Genomic DNA, 21,486 nt, shown 5'->3' with positions numbered 1-21,486 from the left:
AGTGAAAACTACAGGGCAGTTTTACAGCTTTTTTTTTTTAAATATATAGATACACACCAGCCCTTTTCCTCCTTCCCAGAGAAACCTGGACAATGGATTTTGGGGGGAGTACACAGATAGCTTACCTTAATGAACCTGGACAGTTCATTAAAAGCTTTGCATTCCTAACCTAAGGTATATGTAGGGGGAAGATTTTGTTACCTCAGCTTGTTTACCTTTAATAGATGAAAAAAATTTGGGTATTATAATTTTTAAATTATTATTTCAGGCCATTGTAGAATAGACATGAGAAGACAATGATTTATGAAAGCAGATGCATTACCGACATGCCACTGATACTTTAGGAAGGAAAAAACCCAGGCCTATCCATTACAGCAAAAAGAGTGATGAGACTGACCTAGTTTGCCCCCAGTGGTGTCTGTGGAAAACTTTCTACCATTATCACTTGTATAAAACACAAATCTCACTTCCAATGCATTTCCCATTGACTCTTGAAACAGAGCCAATGAAACTCATCTTCAGAGAGGGAAGAGCATGCATGGAACACTCAGACTGACACAAGACTAGTCGTACATTTTTAAGAGGCACTTAAAGATTTAGGAGTGAAAAATCTGCAGTACACAAACACACTTAGAAGTAGGCACAAACTCAAAAGGATGACATTCGACACTCCCAAATCATCGGTGGTGTTTGAAACCCTGGCAAGGATGTGTACCTTGGCCCATCTTCAACCTCTACCTGTGCCAGAAATAGCACTGCAACACAGATGGAGAAAAGGAAAAGCAACAATATTCTGCATTTACATCTTATCTGACATTATCTCAAACATTAAAACCAGGAGAATATCTTTAAAAGCAGCTCAGCAAAGCGGCCATGCCTATGTTTTCTTCTCTTCTGGCACAATAAAGAAACTGCAAAAGCTGCACTAGAATCAAGTGTGTGTTCTAAACAAATGTTTATAAACAGAATGTAAGAAATTTGTCTGGCTGATAAAAACTACCCTTTCTCTCACTGGAAAAACAATGTCCTTTTGTCTTCCATGCTTGTGGTAAAAGAAAACAAATAAGATTTTGGCAGAAATGCTAATATAGACTAAAAAAATTTGGCAGCCAACCTGTTGCTCTTAGCAGTCAATGCTTCACATGTCAGGTTTTACTTTTTGTCTGGAAAATAAGCTGTGAAAAGCTCAGGCCTATGTGAGACACTTCTTCGGGATTCAGACTTTGGGCTCTTTTTTAAACAAATCAAAGTCACCTTGGGAGATTTTAGCCTATTTGTGGCTTCTTCCTTCTATTTTTATGCCCAGTGAAAAGGAAAAGGAAAGAATCCACATCAGAACAAGCCACTAAAGGGCCACACACAATCTGCTTCTTAAACCGTGACTGCTTCAAGCAAGAGCTGCTTTCCACACTCATTTCCTTCCCTGCCACCAAAGTGGAAGCAGTTTTCAAGCATGGCTGGCTGCACCATCTCTTAGAGCAGCGAATTCTGAGTCACCGTGCGGCATTCAGCCCTTGGCCAGCACATCCCATCTCCCACTCCTTCTGGTGGCAGTCTAGCTACAGACTAGTGCTGGACACTGGAATTATCCTCCCTGCCTTTACGGCCCATTAGCTTCAATTTCTGGTGCAGCAGAGTCGGTTCTTAGTTGGATTTAGCTCAGCTGCTAATTGTCCCAGCATCTGAATGCACTCCATGTGAAAATCAATAGCAAACCTGAAACACTTTTAGGTCTGCATAGACACTCTGGAATTTTTCCCATTTTGTACTCACAGACCTCAAGGAGTCAATGAAAACAACCATGACTTCTCCATGTTCATTTTGGTTACTGTGAAAATAAAGCTTTTCCTTGTAGTTTTCTTGCTTTTCTTTTTGTAGTACAGGGGATATCATGGTGGATTAAATTCATCATGAAGAAAATGAGCCCCTTACAAAGAAATACACAGAGGCAAAAAGCACTGCAAATGTCCCACACACCATTCCACTCTTGTTTTGAAGGAACAGCCTAAAGTCAAAGGCTAATTTATTCATTATGCCCATTTAAATTTTCATGTCCCCTTAGGCTGCCAACAAAAACACCAGTTAATGTGAAATGCAATCCTGCTTTTTATTCCAGATGTAGATATCTGTTCTTTAGAAAATCCAAACAGGCTGACAAGAGCCACAACTTAAAATGATGATATATCTAGAGAGAATTTCAAGATATGTTTGTGCATACAAGCATTTCTGACACTGATCTCAAAGATGCAGTTTCACTTTTAATGTACACAACCAAAAAATCCTGAAGTGCTGCATCCATTTTTTTTTAAAGCAGCAAAATATTATCAATGTGCAGACATCAGAGCCTTCTGACAGTTCTAAAATTTCCATTGCTCACCAAAATAAAAGAATAAAAAAAAAAAATCTTAATCCAAGCACAAACAGCCTTTTTCATTACTATGACAATGAAGTCACCTAAAGAAAAATGCCACTACCAGAGTGTGGGACACAGGCAAACAGCCAAGAAATCAGAATCAGCTTGGGTTAATATTGAGCCCGAGTTGTTGTTTATCTGGTAAGCTGATCAAGTGTTTGAGCTCTGGAGAAACAAGTTCCCTTTCTTTGGACAACTTCTTTACCTACATGTCACCACTACTTGATGATAATGAACACAAGTCTTTACAAAAATAAAATCACTTTTTAAATGATTACTGGCATCAATACGCACAGTACATTGGCAAGCTACAGAATTTGTCAGATGTTTAAAACACCAAAAACACATAGCAAGCACACAATCTAAGTCATAAGACACAATAAATATCTCCCAGATACCAGATAAACCAGATCTTGTCAGTCAGTTACTATTCACAGAGTTTTTTGGTTCTCCAGTACTAAAAAGACCTGGGAATGTTATTAAGAGACCCCTGACAAGTCCTCCTGTGAAGTTGGATGTTGAACCCCCCCCCCACCAGCCACCTCAATTTTTTCAAGGAAAAATTACTGCTTCCCTCAGCATTTTATCAGGTGCTGTGCAATTGCCCCAGTTCAGGATCACCCGTAAGAAAAAATGTGGCTGTTTACAGCCAAGCCAGAGACAAGAAAGGAAAGAATGGATGGCGCCTGTCCTGCTGCCCAGCTCCATGGAAAGCTGGAGAGACCAAAGGTGCCAAAAATGCTTAAGTGTCTTTTATCAAAAGCTTGAAGAATAAAAGACATAGCAGCATTTCCCTGCTGCTTAGCACAACACTGGCACCTTGTTACCCACCAAAGGCAAATGAACACATTTACATTTAGGATATAAAAACAAATACCCACAAAGAGGTTCGATTACCAAGTCCTTAGTACATTGGGAAAAAGAGAACACCTACCTCTGGAAAAATCCGTGTGAATGCAGTCCATGTTTCCACTGGTACCTCCATGATCATGCAGGCTAGAAATGGTGATGTTAAAAGGAAAGGCAAAATTCCCAGAGAACCAGAAAGGTGAGAGGATTTTGACCTACCTTTGTGAATCCCTGCTGGTTGGCATTTATCTGAATTAACTGACAACATGACACAGAGATGGTGAAGTCCTTTATTGACAGCTCAGACTCGCACATACAGCTCAACAGACAAAAACGTAATGTACCAACGAAAAACAGAAATAAAAAAGTGAATCTATACTTCAAGAATCAATATTGCTCAAGATGGTGATGGCTGTAGCTCACTGAGCAATGCCTGGTTTACTGAGACGACATCTGAAAACTTACCAAGGCATAATATTATTATTCCCATAAAAAAATAAAGGAATTTTGTATTCCTCAGCAGCAGAGTCTCCAGTGGCTTCTGATAGAAGGTGCATAATTACAGCAAAGGAATAACAACCCACTACTGATGATCATTAAGACAGACAGGACACGACATGCTTCCAAGAGAGAGCTTCTAGTTATGTTTCAGAGACCTGATAAGATGTCAAATGCAATAAACTAAATTGCCCGAGACAAATAACTCTAATTTCATCTTTTTGATACCATTATATCTGCTTCCCCACAATGCATCCTAGTGCAGCCCATGGGACATAAATTTACCCAGGACCAACTTGAATTCATTTTACACTTAGCAAATACATGAGGCATACAGTAAGCATTGCACCAGATCTAATATTGTTGCTTGCAATACTAAAGTAGTGCACAAGTAATTAATGCTGATTTTATATAAATGCTTATCAGTTCCAAGTAACCAGGGGTTATTGGTGCTCAGAACTCCATGTGCAGAAAGCAATGACCATACTGCACTGCAGGTTTCTCCTTCATTCCCAAATTTCTCCAAGTATTGCCTCCCTTTCATAACTGAAGGTTTTTTTAAATGTCTAGCTCCTCAAATAAAAAAAAAATAAAAAAATTCCAGAGTGACCACAAGCGGCAGCATTTTGTTTTAATGTTAGCCAAGAACTTTCTCTTTTCAAAGGCTAAAATGATGCTGTGGAGTTCTCTGGGGAATAGAAAAGACCTTTTAGTTCCCACAAAGACACTTATTCACTGATAGAAAGCAGAACTTGTACACATGGATATGTTTGTGCTTCTGTTCACAAAGACCTGTGAGACAGTAAAACTGCAGCAAGCTCCAGGAAAGAAACAAATTGGTTTGTTTTCTTGCTTGGTTACAACACGTTTATACCACATCTTTCAAAATACCTCTTACTTAAAACTCAAATCAGAATAATTAAGTGCAACCGAGGTTTCAGTTGGACAGATTTGCTCTTTAACTGAAATATGCCCAAACTCAGTTCACTGGATCAGTTTCAGGTGAGTCTTTGTTTCTCTATGACATTTCTTTGTCAGCAAAATCCCAGTGCAGACAAAGGAAAATCAGGAAAAACAGCAGAGAAAGCAAAAGTGGTTATATGCAGCCCATAATGGAAAGTCTGTAAAAGGCAAAACCAGAATTTTTACCAAAAATGTAGTCAGAGAACACTTAATTTTTGTGTTCAATACAGTCTGGGGTTTTAAACTCAAAACTGATGGAAGAAAAACAGATAACAATCCATTAGATTCCATAATCTTGTCACAACTAGGAAATTCGGGGATAAATCTCAGTTCCCCATCAGTGAAATCAGAACTTGCATCAGATCATTATACCCCCAGACATTTCCTAATCAATAGGTCTATCTTCCTCTTCACACCCTTAATCAAAAAGATGAAGCATGACTTCCACTCCAATGGAAATAACTAGGAAACAGTGACATTTTTCTAAGCCAGAATCCTCTTCCTTGAACCAGCCTTTGTGAGGATCCTTCCAAACAGCTTTGCATTACCATCCCTAATTGGTATTAACAGGAATTGCTCTCTGTAACCATCGCTCTCCCATCAACCCACACTGTCCTGAGGGATTTCACAGACAGCAAAATGACAACAAACATTCTACAAAATTATAATCGATTATCAGTGATGTGAAAAAGCCATCAGTAGGAGAGCTACTGCAAATGAAACATAGCTGGGTTTTCTTTGATGCCTCTGTGTGGGTGGCGGCAGCAGAAGCTCCAGCATTTTGTTCACAGCATATTTACAGACATTATTTCCCAATGCAAGATAAGGCCTCACATACCTCCAGATCCATCTGGCTGCCAAGGAAGGAGCTGTTTAGGGATCAAATCTGGGTTTAGCTTCCTCAGAGTTACTTAGTGGTATCATGTCTCAGAAATCAGATGCAAGGCATCACTTTATCATCAGCATGTAAAACAGACTTTCCAGTGATCATAAAAGAGATTTCAAGAATGATACTTAAATGTTTCATTCATCATCACAATTATATTATTACTATTATTATGACTTCTTTTATAGCAAATAAAATAAGTTTAGTCAGCTAGCTAGACACAGGTTCTTTAATTTCTCTGCCAAGACAATCTCAATAGAGGGGAAAAAAAAAGGGAGGAAAATCCTCATTAAATATGTATTCAAATTAATTATTTGCACGTTTCTTATTGAATCTAAATTGAAATACCTTTTGCAACATGCTGGCCATTTAAATGTCAATTCTTCATGTCCCCTTCAGTTACTTACCTAAAAAAAAAGAAAAACAGGAAAAACACATTAATTTTCCATGCTCTCAGATGTATCATAAACACATACACCTTGCTCTCCATGGCTCCCCAGTAAGTTTTCTGTGGTTGTAAGTTAGGTAAGACAATTAGGATAATGGTTTTTGGTTGTTACATTAGTCTAGATGACATGTTCCCACTTTGCCTCAGCAAAGCATTCAGAAATTGAATTTTAGATCTTTTTTTCTTATTATTGCTTTTTTCCTTTTTTTTGCTACTTGATGTCCTCAACTTGATTTTCATACTCTGGAAAAAGTCATTATTGCAGTCACAGTAATGGAAATATAAAACATTCAGCAGAAGAACCCCAATGTGGTCTTCAGTACAGACATTTGTGCAACTTCTTAACAGACACTAGCAAAACATATTTTGGGCAGATAGAGCACAGGACAGCACACCCTCAACACTGCCATGCCTGAAATCATAACAGAACTGCATCTTCTAGTTAGGAACAGCAAAGGAAGCACGTGCACAACAGGCTCATCATTCTCCTCCACAGAAACATGGGGTTTTACACCTTTACACACTGCATCTGATCTCTGTAAAATCCTTCCAAACCTGAAAAACAGGCAGGTGCGAGTTCAGAACCTGCTAGAGGTTCTGTCCCCTCCTTCTCAGCCCCAAGCTCTTGTCTTGAGCAGCCAGATGGAAAAACCTCTGGCTCAGCCTGGCAGCAGCCCACAGTTACCCAGCAGGACCACGCAGGCTTGAGAATCCAGGCTCAAATCCAGGTGATGGTACTGCCCTTCCCCATCACCCACGCAGGAGGCTGGGCTACAACCACACGTGTCAGGATCTGCCAATCTCAAGTGAATCTCAGCTCCTGTTTCTCCCACCCACACGTCATCCAGCACTCTTCTCTGCTGCATTTATCATTACTGCCTTTCTATACTCAAGATAATGTTAACAGTTTACAATACATCCTATAAATGGTAAGACAGATTTACATGGTCCTTAACTACCAAAACTATATCCTAAAAGAGAACCATTTCGTATTTCATCCATAGCACCACTTTTGCCATGTGCCAGTTTTTTAGATGTTTTCTTAACCAATGCAGGTTGAAAACTGTAAAAAACACAGGTGAAACCCTTAACAACTAAATACCTTTCATATTCCATAAAGAGCTTGTCTGAATTTCTTTCAACTCCTTATTTTTCAGCATTAAGCTTGCCCAAGATTTCTGAGAAATTTCAGATGGAAATATCACTTTTTCCCATAATGTGCTCACACTGAACAGAGCGTACAGGCTCAACATTCACTCTGCCTGCACGCAACTAACTTTATTTTAGACTGAATTTTAAATCCCTGCCAAATTCAGACATCTCCTGCACAAGTTCTTCTGCTTCCACCTCCTGTCAGCCTCCTCTGTGATGCCTCCAAATTAACCCTTTTTTGTTTTTAACCTGGCAGATCTCTCATTATCCTCCTCTTTCAAAGCAGCACATTTTGGTCCTCTAGTCCCCATGTGTACACATGTTCAGCCTTTAAGGGCAGTCTAAGTGCCAGCTACAGCTCAGACCTCTCCAGGATATGAGCCCATTTCAGAATACATAACACTGCTCTGCTTTAGCTACAGGAGGTACTGAGCTGGGTTGAACATATACTACTGTAGATTTTTGTCCTTAAAAACTCAAAGTTATAATTGCCATCTGACTAGAATTATCTGATGAATCATGCTAGCTGTCAGGTTTGGTTCATTTTCCTCCCTTTTGAGGGGAAGCATAATTTTCAAGGTTAAAGAGAAAATAAATTGATTCTGCAGATCACAGGCACTCCCAGGGCTAAGGTCCCTACAGTAGTTTGTAATGATTACCCACATACCCATTCCACAGGAAATTCTGAGTTATAATCAAAACTTGATGGACTTTTCTTCAGTGCTTGCTTTAGAATTTAAGAAGTTGGGAGGGTCCCCCACAACAAGTACATATTAAACTTCAAGTGCTACAGTTAAAGCTTATTTCTGAGGAAATATACCTTTGTGCTTTGCCATCTGCAGTGTTAAACTGATCCATTCGCCTGGGGCTTCGACCAGAAAAGCCAAAATTAAGACAAGCACCCCTTGGTGCTCCTTAAGATCAACCAGCAGGAGCGCACATCCTTCTGTCCTTTGCCAGTCTAGATGGGATCACAGCCTTCCACTCAAATGACGTCTACATTTCTCCTTTATCAGCAAAAACAATGACCAGACAGACTTCAAATGAGGTGACTCACTGGCAGATAACAAATCCCATTCCATTTCTTCCACATAACAGCCTTCATTCTGCACCGTTTGCAACCCAAGGCATCTCAGGCTGTACTGAGTCAGGAACCCTGAAGTAAAACCTGTCCAGACTTCATTTGGCATCCCAAACAATTCCTTTCAGCAACACCCAGTAGCAGGTGCCCTACCACCGCCTTTATCCATGCAACTCTAAGCCCCACCTCCCCTCCAGTTTCAGAGGGGGATAAAGATGCAATATAGTTACTGTCAATCAGGGAGCAAATCTGTCTAACATTTAAACGTCGAGCTTCCCGTGAAATAGGATTAGCACTAATGGATGAAGCTATCTCCTGTCTGCCTAACAAAAGAAATGATCCTGCAAACTCTGACCAGAATTGTATTAACTACCAATTACAGACATAAATATAGCTATGAGACTGAAATCATAGTTTTTTTCCTGCTGCTGCAGAGGACTTGAAATGAAAGTAGTTCCATCCAAATCAATATACAGCCATCTGCTCTGCAAAACGCTGACAAATCTCCTTCCTTCGGGATCTGTGTCCCCCAAATTAGATGAAGAAGTTGCCTTACCTTGGCAATCCTCATTCCAAGAGTCAGCAGAGGCTGGTAAAGTTCTGCTGTCTTACACTGATGCCTGATAAGTGCTTTGGCTCATCCTACATCCACCAAATAACTGTGTTCTTTGATTCCCATGCCAGGTTCTTGCATCTGCTCAGAGCGCCTCACGCAAGAAGCCGACACTGTGGTGTGCTTTTTAAAAGTCACTTCAAAAAGCCATTAACACAGAGCAAGCTGAAAGCCAAAACAACAGCCTACAAGAAGACAGAGTACTTTTATTTAGAGACTGAATGGATGGTCCCTGGTGGAACTGTATGGAGGACTCTTCTTTTAGGCATCATATGCATAGGGGTAGAAGCACATTAGCTGACAGAACCTTTGCTTCATATTTCCAAAGAAAGCCATAGCCAAGGAGATTCATGAAGCTCAGTTTTCAGAGCACTTGCAGCGGTTCAAATCCACACCTGGTTACCACTTCTAACATAAAAAGTAAAATATTAAACCCTACAGAGCAGTAAACATCGAATATAAATCCCAGTTTGTATCCTGGGACCATTCTACATTGCCTAAAATGTTAAACAAAATTAATGTCTTTTTCTGCTCAAGCACTTTGAAACCAGCTGCCCCTGCATCCTCCTCCTCAGGAGCTCCACAGCAAGCTTCTGATCTTCTGCAGCAAATGGTCTGGGCATGCTGGCCGTGCACCGATTCCCTGGGGTCAAGGAGAAGGGAACAAAGCTGCCTTTGTGCACATTCCTTGGACGGCAGCGAGAGCTCGGTCACAGATGCAATAGCAGCAGGGACAATCGCAGTGTGCCCAACCATTAAAACACTGACAGCACCGACCCCTCCACTGTCACAGGCTTGCTAAGTCCAAAGCTCATCTCAAGACCGTGTGTTTAAAAAATCCTCCCAAAAATTGCTCACGTCTAACTGGAGCTTTATCATTTCAGAGCCCACTTCTGCAAACTCTTTGAAGCCATCAGTGCTATTTGTAAGACTAGAAACACTGTCAAAACAGGAATTTATTCTCTCTTCCTCCTAAGCCTAAGGACCACTAAAGGGATTTTAATAGGTTTTGAACCATTTAAATCCACTGTGCTCTTGCAGGTGTTTTATGTTATCAGCAAATTCATGGTCCTGCAAATCCCAGTTAAATCTTGAGGGTGGGCGGCAACTCAAGATACCTTTTTATACATAGACACACTACCTACATGAAGTTATTGCAGTATTTTGCATTTGGCTTCATTTACTGTCATGACAGCAATCTTCTTAAAAGCACTAAAGTGCAAGACTAATATTTGAATCCAAGCTACCTCTGAAGTCAATCTAGGTGTTAGTGGCAAAGTAATCTATTTAATCCTTTAGGGAAAGGGAGATAGCTAATAAGTAATGGAAATTCAGCCAAAGGAAGATCTCCACAAAGCTACTCAGCCACAGAAGATGGGGCAGTAAAAAAGTGTAGTACTGAAATACTACAGTTTTTCTGCCTTCCTACCCTGCTGCAGTCCTGATCCCACCTGCCGTGCCAGCTCCCAGGCTGAGGGCGAAGCGGCAGCTGACTTGAGGCCAGCTGCAGCACCAAAGCTGTCAGGTGAGAACAAAAATCCCACACAGAGAGGATTCAGCAACAGGTAGTGCAACACAGTTTTTCTCTGCTCCATAATACAGAGTGCAGAATTTGGCCTGTGATATTGAACTAGAGAGAAAGGTGAGACGAAGAACTGAGGGAACAATCGATCGATCTGACATTCCTCACCTCCCTGAGTAGGTTTAGAGACTGCAGTTACTCATTAATGACCAGTAATTAGATAATTGTCCTCCATAAATGTACACTGCTGCTTCCACTGAGAGCATTTGAAACAACTCCTTACAGGAATGACTGCTAATTCAATCCCCAGTTATTGATAAAGCAGTTGATAGCACTTATGAATTTTGACACATTTTCTGAGACACCTCAGAACTTCCTTGCTCCGTGACCCGAGAAGACCTTGCTGTCCCTCCCAGGACAGGTGTCCTCTGGTGACAGTGCTCCCGGTATCACAAGGGACTCTGAGCCCCAGGCATACTGTGACATTCACCGGGTGCCAAGCTGCCTGGGACGTCAATAGATGCTTTGGAAACTAAGCTGAAGGACGCACGGCTGAAGCCCCAACTTGCAAGATGAAATTATCTCAGCAGTCATAGCTCCTTGGCGGCCTTCCTATTTTTCACGCTACGTGTTCAAGAGGCTTTAGCTAAGACTTTTACTTAATTAAAATTAAGATGCTGATCTCATTTTTAGAAAAGAAAGCAGATTGTAAATGTGGCTCGGGGAAAAAAAATTTGTCTTCATTACTGGGTGTCGCCAGACTTGCAAGTCCCTGCCTGCCCTGTTTTGGGGGAGCAGGACGGGATGGCACCTCACAAAGCAAAGGGGGTGATAGCAGAAATGCCTATTTTATTTCAGTTACATGATTCCCCCAAAACTGGTAGTTCTAACAATTCCTGAACAGCTGTAACACAAAATTAACTGAATGGAAAGTCACAAAGCTGAGAGGGGATGCCAGCTGTTAAGATGTCCTTACTATATTAAGGACCAACGAGGACTTGTAGTGCCCTTTAGCTGACAGGCCTAAGCATTTCATTTCTCTCACCAGTTACTGAGCCATTAGCACATTATAAAAATACATCCCTGAGGATGGCTCCACACAACAGTTTGAGGATTAAGCCACTTACAACCTTTAGAGGAACATTTTCCTGCTCAGCATGAAAAGCCTAATGAAGGAGAGTTCTGGGTCTGGGGAGGTGTAAAGGGTGAGTGCCGTGGTGCAGAAGCCCCGATGACAATTATCACTGCTTTGGCCTTGCACAAGAAGCAGTGACCACTTCCCATCAGCCAAGCTGCCATATTCCAAGGTGCAGCACTCTGCCTTGCTCCAGGCTCTGTGCTCCAGCAGCCCCTCTGGCATCATCAGGTTCCCCCATGCTTTCAGCAGCACTTACTGCATCAGCTTGCACATTATCCCTGTGGGTCAGCACTGGCTCACAGCCAGCCTGCACAAGGGAGGCAGTGGGCAGGGCTGCCTGCAAATGGCAAGGCAGACGTGCCCACAGTGGTCAGCACTGCAATCCCAGGCCTAGACCTGGAAACAAACTCAGACTGCTGGCCCCAATTCAAAGACGGGTGCTGCTCCCCTACCACCTACCAGACATGAAACGTCTGAACCGGGAATGCAATGGAAAACACACAGAGAAAGTATTTTCTGCTTGACTTGGTTTTAAAACAGAGGCTTATATTAGCAGTTAGACTTTTCACTTGTATTTAATTAAAAACTGATTCAGTGACTAAGAGAAGAACAGCCCCAAAAGGAAATGCCAGCGTTGCATGGCACTAGGCACTCGGCATCTCTCCGTGAAGCATAAGATGCCCGTTGGGTTTGGGATTAAACATAAATTAGGCATAGTTTTGAGGCTGACCTATAATATTTCAGATTAAAGAGTCCAAAGCAAGCTCAAATTCAAAAGTCACATACTCCTACAAGGTAATTTTAAAAAAAAACAAGGAGCCAGTATATTATGCTCCTTTTTTCATCTATTGAAAGAAAACAAGGAATAAAATTTTTAAAACATACACTCAGAAACAACCCAATTTCTCCCAAACTTTTTGGACTTCTTTCTTCAGTGGGACTGGAGGGAGTGGTAGAATAAAAACTCAGAGAGCACAAGAAAGTCAGTAGGCAGGACCATGCCAAACACCCAGGTGTCATTTTCAACCTCAGTTCACTCTCGTATCTTAATTTCTAAGGCTGAGCCACCACAGCAGCCAAACATCTTCCTCCAAAACTCCTCAGAACAGCTTTTCTTCTAAAGGATACTTAACTTTTTTTTGCAACAAATTAAGTCAAAAGCCACATTTGTAAGCAAAACATGTTAAAATTTCAAAATATCCCATTTTGCAAATAATACAGTATCCTGTAATTTTGCCACGTCTGGGCGTTCTTGACAGCAAGAGACTGCATTTTTCCCTATTACCAATTGCTAACAGATGTTCTCCCCTGTGTTGTTAAACAAGTCTTGATAAAAACACACTCGTGTCTTAATAGAACTGGATGTACCCTGAGTGGGTTTCCCATTTGATCTGCTGTGTGGCTCAGAGGCTTTTTTTTTGTCTGCTTGTTGCAGCACAGAGTGAGTTTGGTCCCACAACAGTGACAGCTGACAACTGTTTTTCCTGTTTGCAAAAGCTTTACACCGTTCAACTTGAACCAAAAGCATTTGTCATGTTGCACGGCAGTGAAGTAGATTTAATCAGATGAGGCCACTAGCGTTGTCAGTGCCAGGCTGAAAGAATTCAGCAGGACAAAAGCTGGATTTATCTCTCTGGGAGTCCGTGCAGGGAGCAGCAGTGCATCTTTGTGAATGCACAAGGGGCAATCTCAAGAGGAGAAGAAAACCAACCCAAGAGAATATTTTCAGTGCAGTTAAGCCCAAAAATAACTGTTCCTAAGTGACCAGCAGGATGCTCCTGCCAGCCAAGAGCACGTTTGTGAGAATTTTGACAGCATGAAGTCAATCTCCATGTCCCTCTTTGAAATGTCACTAACAGAGCCTGGTACTTCTGTGCTCTATCCCCACATAATTCCATTTCCAGAATATTAAGCGTCACCTAATATCTCGTCACACTCAGCAATCAACCTGCAAACAATTATTTACAGTGGATGACTGCTCCCCAGCTGCAGTGACAACCCTCCAAAATAGTCTTAGGACTTCAAATTTCTCACAAGTCACAACAAGGCACATACCTCTCCTAGCTAATGTCAGAGACCACACTAAAAAAACCCCTACAAACAACAAACCACTAAAGGAAATAAAGTCTCAATCATTTTACATAGCCACCGAGGTAATATTTTATACTTTTGGTGTCCTTTTGGATGATCAAGCCTTTCCAGAAGATTTACATGGGTAACTTGAGCTCAGAGGAAAACAAATGAAACCATATATGCAAAAATCAAATCAGAGGCTTGCAGCTTTTGCAGCACCCGACAGTGAGTGAGGAGACAGCAGCTCCACCTTAGGAGTTTTGCTGATTTACATCACCCTAGTGCGGTCTCATCGAGAAGTCATGCCTTGCAAAGAGGATGCTGGTGCTTTCCATCTGCACCAGAGAAGGAGCAGGAAACAAAACACTCTTAGTTACCGACAGAGTGGACACTGACCATGTTGCCTTGACATCCCCTTGCATTATTTTAAAGGGACAGTATTAATCTGCCCAAGGTCTGATTAAGCAGCTGCCAAAGGTCAGAGGAAGAGGCGCCTGCGTTTCGTGTACAGTGTGCTGGTATAGCCGGCTCTCTGCCGTTTTGGCATTCCTATATTGAAAGCTGCCTGCAGTACATTAATGAATTGGAGTTCAGCCTTGCATGAAGTGTTTCAACATTCACTCCAACTGTGCTCAAGGAATTTCCCATTCGCTTTTTTCCGCTAATTAGAGCGCCGCTGGGACACAACGGGGCCTTTTGAGACGTGCGGCAGGCCCTCGAGTTCTGCTGAGTCAGCAGAGGGGCGGGATATTTCGATGCACTCTCAAGACAGCCTTCAACTTGGCAAATGAGGCTGCAAGCAGGACAGTAGCTATAAATGCTAGCTGAGATTTACAACCTACAGGCACCAATATCCATCTAGACTTACTTAGTCCTTAATCCAGGGGATAAGGCAGCAACAGGAGCTGGTGAATGTACAGATTTTTAAAGACTTAACTCATTTCAGTCGATATCTCTGCCTTGCCTAGCACACATTTTTTTATGGACACATCTTCAAGGCAGAACACAATACTGAAGCAACTCCTCAGAAAACACATAACTAAAAATGTGTTGCAAAGCCTTGGTACAGCATTCAGGTGTCTGCAATCTCACTGCACCTGCAGACTGTGCTGCTTCTGAATCCAGGCCTACCAGAACAGTAGTAACACTTTTATATTGCAACAGGCTCAGCAAATCTTAGGTGTTTATTCTTGATTTCCAACTGGAAATATCGAATTTTAAAAGATATCACAATTGCCTCAGAAACGCCTTGTCATTTACTGTATCCTGATATTTTTTAAACTGGCTTCAAAAATGCTGAAAACAGATGCCTGAATTCTCGTGTGACGCTACGTCTGTGCTTTGTTTGCACCCAAGGAAAACACCTGCTGCCCTTCAGGTTGGGCAGTGCCACATCTCCCTGATGTCAGCTGTGCAGCAGATGAGGCAGAAGATCAGCAGCACAGGCCTGAGGGTGCGATCCTGCTGCCACTGGAATCTCCCCACCGGAATATCTCCTGCCGAAGCAGGTGAAACCTCTCACCACTGCTCAGCAAACACTGTCCTGTCAGCAGAGGCTGCTCCTGCTGCCCCACTGCTCCTGGCTGTACTGTCTGCATGAAGCAGCATTCTGCAATAGTGAGCACAGCTTATCAACCACCACATTCATCTAGTATGATAATCATAATACTGATGTATTCCAATGCTTTCAGACTGAAAACCAGCCAAATTTCCCATTTGTTTTCACTCTTGCAACAACAACAATAATAACATACATTATACCAAAGATTTAAACACAGTTTCTCTATTGGTTTTCACTGATATTCTCCAAGTCCAATGTTTTATCTGAATATTAAGACATAGAGCTAATAACTGGTCAGTAAAATTAGCACTGCAAATTTTTACATAAAATGCAGAATATTAATACAAACCATTTTGACTGAGATGAGCATTCATGGCTTGGTTACCTGACCTGGTATTTGAACAGGAGACTTCACTTCCACCACAGTACTAAGCAATACTCAATTCTTAAGCCTCTCCTTCAACTTGATAAAATTTTATAAACATTTTACGTCATTAATGGCCTTTTAAGTTTCTGAAAGTGTGACTTTTTTCACAAAGACAATAGTGGCCAGCCTAGGGGTAAGAAAAGCTGAAAGATGAATTCCCTCCAGATGTTATCAGTAAATTGGCCTCAATACCCAAAAATGCAGCAGGCTCCCGTCTAAACACCTTCCAGACAGGACACCATCTGAAATATGGGATGGGAGAATCAATGAGTGCAGGACTCTCCTCAGTAAGGTAATAACAGCTGCAACCACATCCTCTCCTTTGCAAATTGGAAGCATTTCATTTTCCTCCTGTCCCTAATATAAATATTTGTGTTCACTTGTACAATTTCAGAAGCCTCTTCTGAAGAGCAGCCAAAATCCCAGGGCCAGGCCCTGGGGAATCTCAGAGGAAAGTGATATGAGGGGAGACTGAAAGCAAAGATGGCAAGCAAGGAGCAAAGGAGGCCAGGCAGTATGAACAGCACTGTGCCAAAGAAACCCAAGAAGGAATAAAGTTGCAATGTTTTATTTCCCTTGAAAAACAGAAACCAGGAGCAGTTCCACCTAAGTCACCACCTGCACCAACCAACCTGACCCAAGTATGCACACCTCCAAACTCACTTGCATCAAAAGTTTCATTTTCCACTCCCCCTCTTCCAAAAATACACCATTTACTTCACACTTTGAAAATCCTTCAAGAATCCATGCACAATAAACCTAGAAGAATCTCCTCTTTAACCATCATTAACACTGCTGACAACTGAGAACACAATTTCAGAGCAGCTTTAAAAAAATGAGAATGGAGGATAATCCTCTACAACACGTTCCCCATTTCCCCAATATTTATTCTTCAGTTCTCTTGTGGAAATAACTGGGGCTCTGAAGTACAGCTGCTTCCCATAGTGTTTCAGAAATTTAATTTCTGATCTGTATTGGCACAAAAACACACCCAAATAATCAAATATCATCTTTCTCCAATCTTAAAATATCCAAGAATCACTGTATGTCTGCCTTATCAGACATTTCTTTAAATTCCTTGTTTACTTAAACAGAATATTAATTTTAATTTAGAGTAAATATTTGATCTTTGTTTACTAACTCCTGATACTCAGAAATCTTACAGGAATTTCATTCCAAGGTCCTGAGCATCTCCCTCATTCTGATCCCCAAAACCTGAATGATTCCAGCAAGCAAGAAAAGCACACAGCATCCAGAATAATCTTAGCCAACACATGCAAAGATCACAAGTATCTGTACATCCTTCTAAGAACACAAGGTAGGAAAAGAGGAAGCCTTAATTCAAGAAGAGAATCCTAACAGAATGACCAAAAAGAATTTCCCTTTTATCCTAGGGGATCAGCAACTCTGGGTCTTCTCCATCTTAAATTAATGCCCCAAACCCATGTTACAGAAATCAAAGAGTTAATACCAAGTCACCCTGCTTTCCTGCTTTTTTCATTAAATTAAACCAACTGCCTAGTTTGAATTTAACAGATGTTAATACAACTCTTCTATTCACTACAATGTTTTAGTCTTTACAGTATCTTAATTAATTTTACTCTTTAAAATGCATGAAAATTTCACATCACCTTTAAATATTTATTGACAGATGAATATTTCACGCTGATTTTAAAGAATAGAGAACTTTATCATAACATTTCTGTTAATACAAAATGGTAACTCTACACTCTCAGATATGCTCTCAGTACAACAAAAAGGAATTTTTTATCTTGTTCTAAGCAGACTATAAACACTACTGCAGAGAAATAAAAACATCAAGGACGAGTTTTTTCAAAGCTGCTTAAGTAATTAGGGAGCCCACAAAGCTCCCATTTGCATGAGTAGTAACTGCATGTCTCAATCTTTTGAGCAATTTTGAACATTTCATTGGTCTATGAAAGATTCTCCCAGTTAAGAGTAGTAGGTTGGGAGTAATTAATTGAAAACATATTACCTGTGATGTACAATGAAGACAATTCTCATAGCACAAGTGAGTATTTTAAGATGCTAAAACTGACCACAGAAGCTCTACAAACATAAGACCCCCAACCTATTTAAAACCAACTGCCTCATTTCTGCCTAATACCTATCTTCCCCCTTGAAACTTAGAATTTTTTTGCCTTTTTGGTTTTGTTAAGAGGCTTTTTAAAGCTGCTGGAGATGCAACAGAGTAAGAGCACTGTGGTGGGTCAGACTGACTTAAGGAAGCTGGGGCCATAAAGAGCTGAAACACTGAAGGCGAGGCAGGTGCAAGTGCTTTCCCTGATGTTAAAACAATCAGTGCAGTCAGTGTTGGTTGTTTACACACAAACAGCCCTGTATACCCAAAAAATCCACCTGTGCTAATATTTAGTTTAAAACAATTTTTCCTATTGCCACAGAAGGTTGTAAACATTTATAATTTTCAGAGCCAGGTGTCCAGAGAACCAGTACTTTAAAACAAAAATTACATAAAAACACAGGCCAAAAAAACCCCAAAACGCCCAAAAAAACAGCCCAAGAAAACCACAACAGTTAAAGCGGTAACAGCAGCTTAGTATATACAGAAACCAAGGTATTAATGTGCAAAATGCCTTGCAAATACACTGCCCCTCCCAAAATCTTGTTCAGTCAGTAGCAAAAGTTTCACATCAGGTGGCAGGGATTCCAGACTTCAGTTGTTCCTATGCTAATTCTGCCTGAAGAAATATGAAAACAAGAGCTAAAGTCTTTTAGCTAATGCAGAACACTGAGAGCTTGCTTTTCTTTGTTCTCAGGAAAGGCTAAAATTTTTCCTATATTTAAGGATATTCTTTTATTTTGCAGTCATAAAATGGGTGAAAAGGCAAATGACAAGCACCCAAACAGAGGAGTGGAAGTAAGCAGAGAAAAACTATGGTTCTTTTCAGAAAATGAACACTGTGGTTAAAATAAAGCACTTGAATATGCTGTGCCACAGCCATCATTACCAACATGTTCATTAGCATTAAATTAACATGGACATGAAATATCAGGATGTAAATTAACAGCAGATAATGCTGTGAAAATGTAAGAAATTACTGTTATTTGCCAGTAATTCAACTAACAAAAGCAAATTCTGTTTATCACTGGTCAACTCCAATAATGTGTTACAGTGTTTTGGTTTTTTAACTAAAATCAACTAACAAAAACAAAGAAACAAAAAAAGTTACAATTTCACACTCACCTTCTATTTGGTACTGCTTGTGTTGGACACTAATTATGTCAATGATCAAATCCAGGAAGCAATTCAATCAGAATATTAGACTCAGTTTTACAGAAGTAATCCTAATTTTTAGCAGAAACAATTTTAAATTACTTGTAATTAGATCTTTGCTCTTTTCCCTGAAGACCTGACTTGTAATGTTCTCCAGGTCCTTTAATATTTCATTTTAGCATTCTCTGCCAAAGTGACCGCAATATTATGATCAAAAACACATTTTCAATAATTATGCCCTAAATACTTTGCAGCACATCCATATATTGACTTACACTGCGGAGGTCAGATATTTCATAGTAACTTAAAATTCTGCATGTCCTTCTCATCCAGGGTATTTCATGACATGAAGCCTGCACAGCATTCAGGAGTCATCCCAACACCCACACCAAATGCTCAGTCAGAGCAGGCAGGTGGCAATAATTAGAATGAAGATAAGCTGAGGTGACAAAGCAATGAGAGCACATCAATTACTGCCTGTCACTCAGACCAGGGAGAATCTCGGAAGATGGACTGATACCACTGTATCATTCCCTATTATATTCAGCTTTTCCCTCCTTCATTTCCTCAAAATGGAAGGTCACCACAAAACCATTACATTTTTTAATACAAGTGATTTTTTTAGAAATGTTCATTGTATGCACAATACAAATTATTGTTTGCCTACATCTCACAGGCTGCACACTGTACACAGAATGATGCTGTGATTTCCAAAAAGTAGGTCACATGAGAGTAGTGGGCATGAACACTCTTGTTTAAGTAAGAGAGAGGTGATTCAAAATAATTTTATAAGGTTTGTTTTCCTATATAATTTTTTATATTGGTATTTATCTTTTATATTCATATACACACAAATATATCTAAATCTATCTCTCCATCTTGAGAAATAAGTAGACACACTGTATTTAAATTCCTTAAGGAGAAAGAGCAAATACACTCCCAAGCACACACCTTAGTGCTGAGTTATCAGTAAGAAGTTAAAACAAAATAAATCCAAGTTTTTAAACCATGAAAACTCTCACAGGACAGGTTTGCCATCCCTTCCTTCTCTCTGCTGACCATCCTGCAAGTAGCCAAATAATTCATGTCACCTATGATCCAGCTACTTTACGAGTAAGTAATTCTTGAAGGCAGTTTTAAGATGTTTCTACACCATCTTTTTTTCCCCATAGGATTTTATTATCAAACTGTCCAAATGTATTTTTGTTTTCAAATAAAAAGCGAAGCAAAACTGAACTCAGGCTTTCAACTATCGGTCAAACCACCTAACGACACGATTACAAAAAAAGCAGCCCAACCTAAGGACACGTGTCATGCAGTCTGTAAAATCTTGCAGCCACTGCTTCCTTCTGGTGATAGCAACATGACTCTTGAGCATTAGGACAGCAAGACGAGAGGCTTCCAGTCACAGGACAACAAACAAGGGACTGGCCAGGTACCATAACCCTTTAGTCATCAACTGTACACATACACAATCAAGTTTTCCTTCCATAAAATAGATGGAGGTCAAGAGAATCATGGCTAAGATATTTTTCCTTGCCTTTCATCCTGGACTTCAAAAACTGCCTTTTAAATCCAGACAGCTGCTAAAAATGGCCAATTTTCAAGCAACTGCATTTAGTGGAAAATGCTCTGATCATTAGAGCAGATGGTTGGTGAAATCACTAACCTGACACAGGAAGATTCACCACCCTTATTTGCACATCTTCCATCAGCCAGAGGGGCCACAAGGGCACATGACCTCTGTGCTGTTTTAGCCTCCTATCACACTTTTAGAGCCAATATAATTGCTTGTGCTAATCAACAGTGCAAAAACTCCCCACAAACAACAGGTAAGGTCTGTGAAATTCCAAGTGCTCAAAAATATTTTTATTTGCTACTCAGTGACCTTTATTTTGGGATAACAAAAAAAGGCAAGGAACAACAAGAAATTTCAGGAAGACCCTGAAAGCTATTCCTGGCTTGCACACACTTCTCTGCTGGACACCCCTCAGCCCCCCATACTCAATATGCTTTCTGCTGGGCTGATACTCTCCCTTGCAGAAACCACAGTAGAAAACACTGGATGTTTTCATATCCCTTGGGGCAAACGGAGCCATCTCCTGCAGTGGCATACACTGTGTCAGAGGAATTCCTGTACCTGCAGCTCTATTTTATTAGGGAGTCATTTCAAAAGCTAGAAATAGAAACCTTTTAAGTGCTTGTACACAATTACCCAATATTATTACGGAACACTGACAGCTGAATGCTGCTCATCTCCCAGAAAAAAAACCCTCCTTTTTCAAAATTAAACCAATAATTTTTATATAGTACATAATAATTTTGTTTCATCCATGTGTGCACTCCACCTATTGCCTTTCAATCAATTGTTCCAAACCTATTTTATGGAAGAAAAGACAGAGCTGAAACGCTTTATCTTCCCAAACAATATATAGTCAAGAACCTGATGTGCCACCCGTAGGAAGCCAATGAGTGTGCGACACCTGGGAGTGGTGAGCACCCACGGCAAGAAGAGGCAAGGAGGGAGCCAGTGAAGGTGCCTCACTGAAATAACTCCAACCTAGATGTACTTGGGTTAATGGCTTTAATTGTATTGATAAAGATCT

The 21,486-nt window shown here is 40.6% G+C and overlaps 1 protein-coding gene across 16 annotated transcripts in view; it reads right to left on the bottom strand.

Annotated features, from left to right (window-relative positions):
* The window catches only part of ANK2 (ankyrin 2), a 273,471-nt gene that overhangs the window by 224,437 nt on the left and 27,548 nt on the right, over nt 1–21,486 (bottom strand). For 15 of the 16 annotated variants that reach the window (XM_086890725.1, XM_086890736.1, XM_086890713.1 and 12 more), the window contains exon 2: nt 5,958–6,016. The exons of the other annotated variant lie outside the window; for it this stretch is intronic. In XM_086890725.1, coding sequence (XP_086746851.1) covers nt 5,958–5,978 — 21 coding nt within the window. In that variant the 5' untranslated portion in view covers nt 5,979–6,016. The remainder of the gene's footprint in view (nt 1–5,957; nt 6,017–21,486) is intronic. 16 annotated transcript variants of the gene reach the window in all.

The sequence above is a fragment of the Cyanistes caeruleus genome, chromosome 5 (genome assembly GCF_971803275.1).
Source record: "Cyanistes caeruleus chromosome 5, bCyaCae1.hap1.1, whole genome shotgun sequence".
Classification (NCBI taxonomy): domain Eukaryota; kingdom Metazoa; phylum Chordata; class Aves; order Passeriformes; family Paridae; genus Cyanistes; species Cyanistes caeruleus.
The sequence above is the reverse complement of the archived record's forward strand: the minus strand, read 5'-3'. Positions and strand labels throughout refer to the sequence as shown.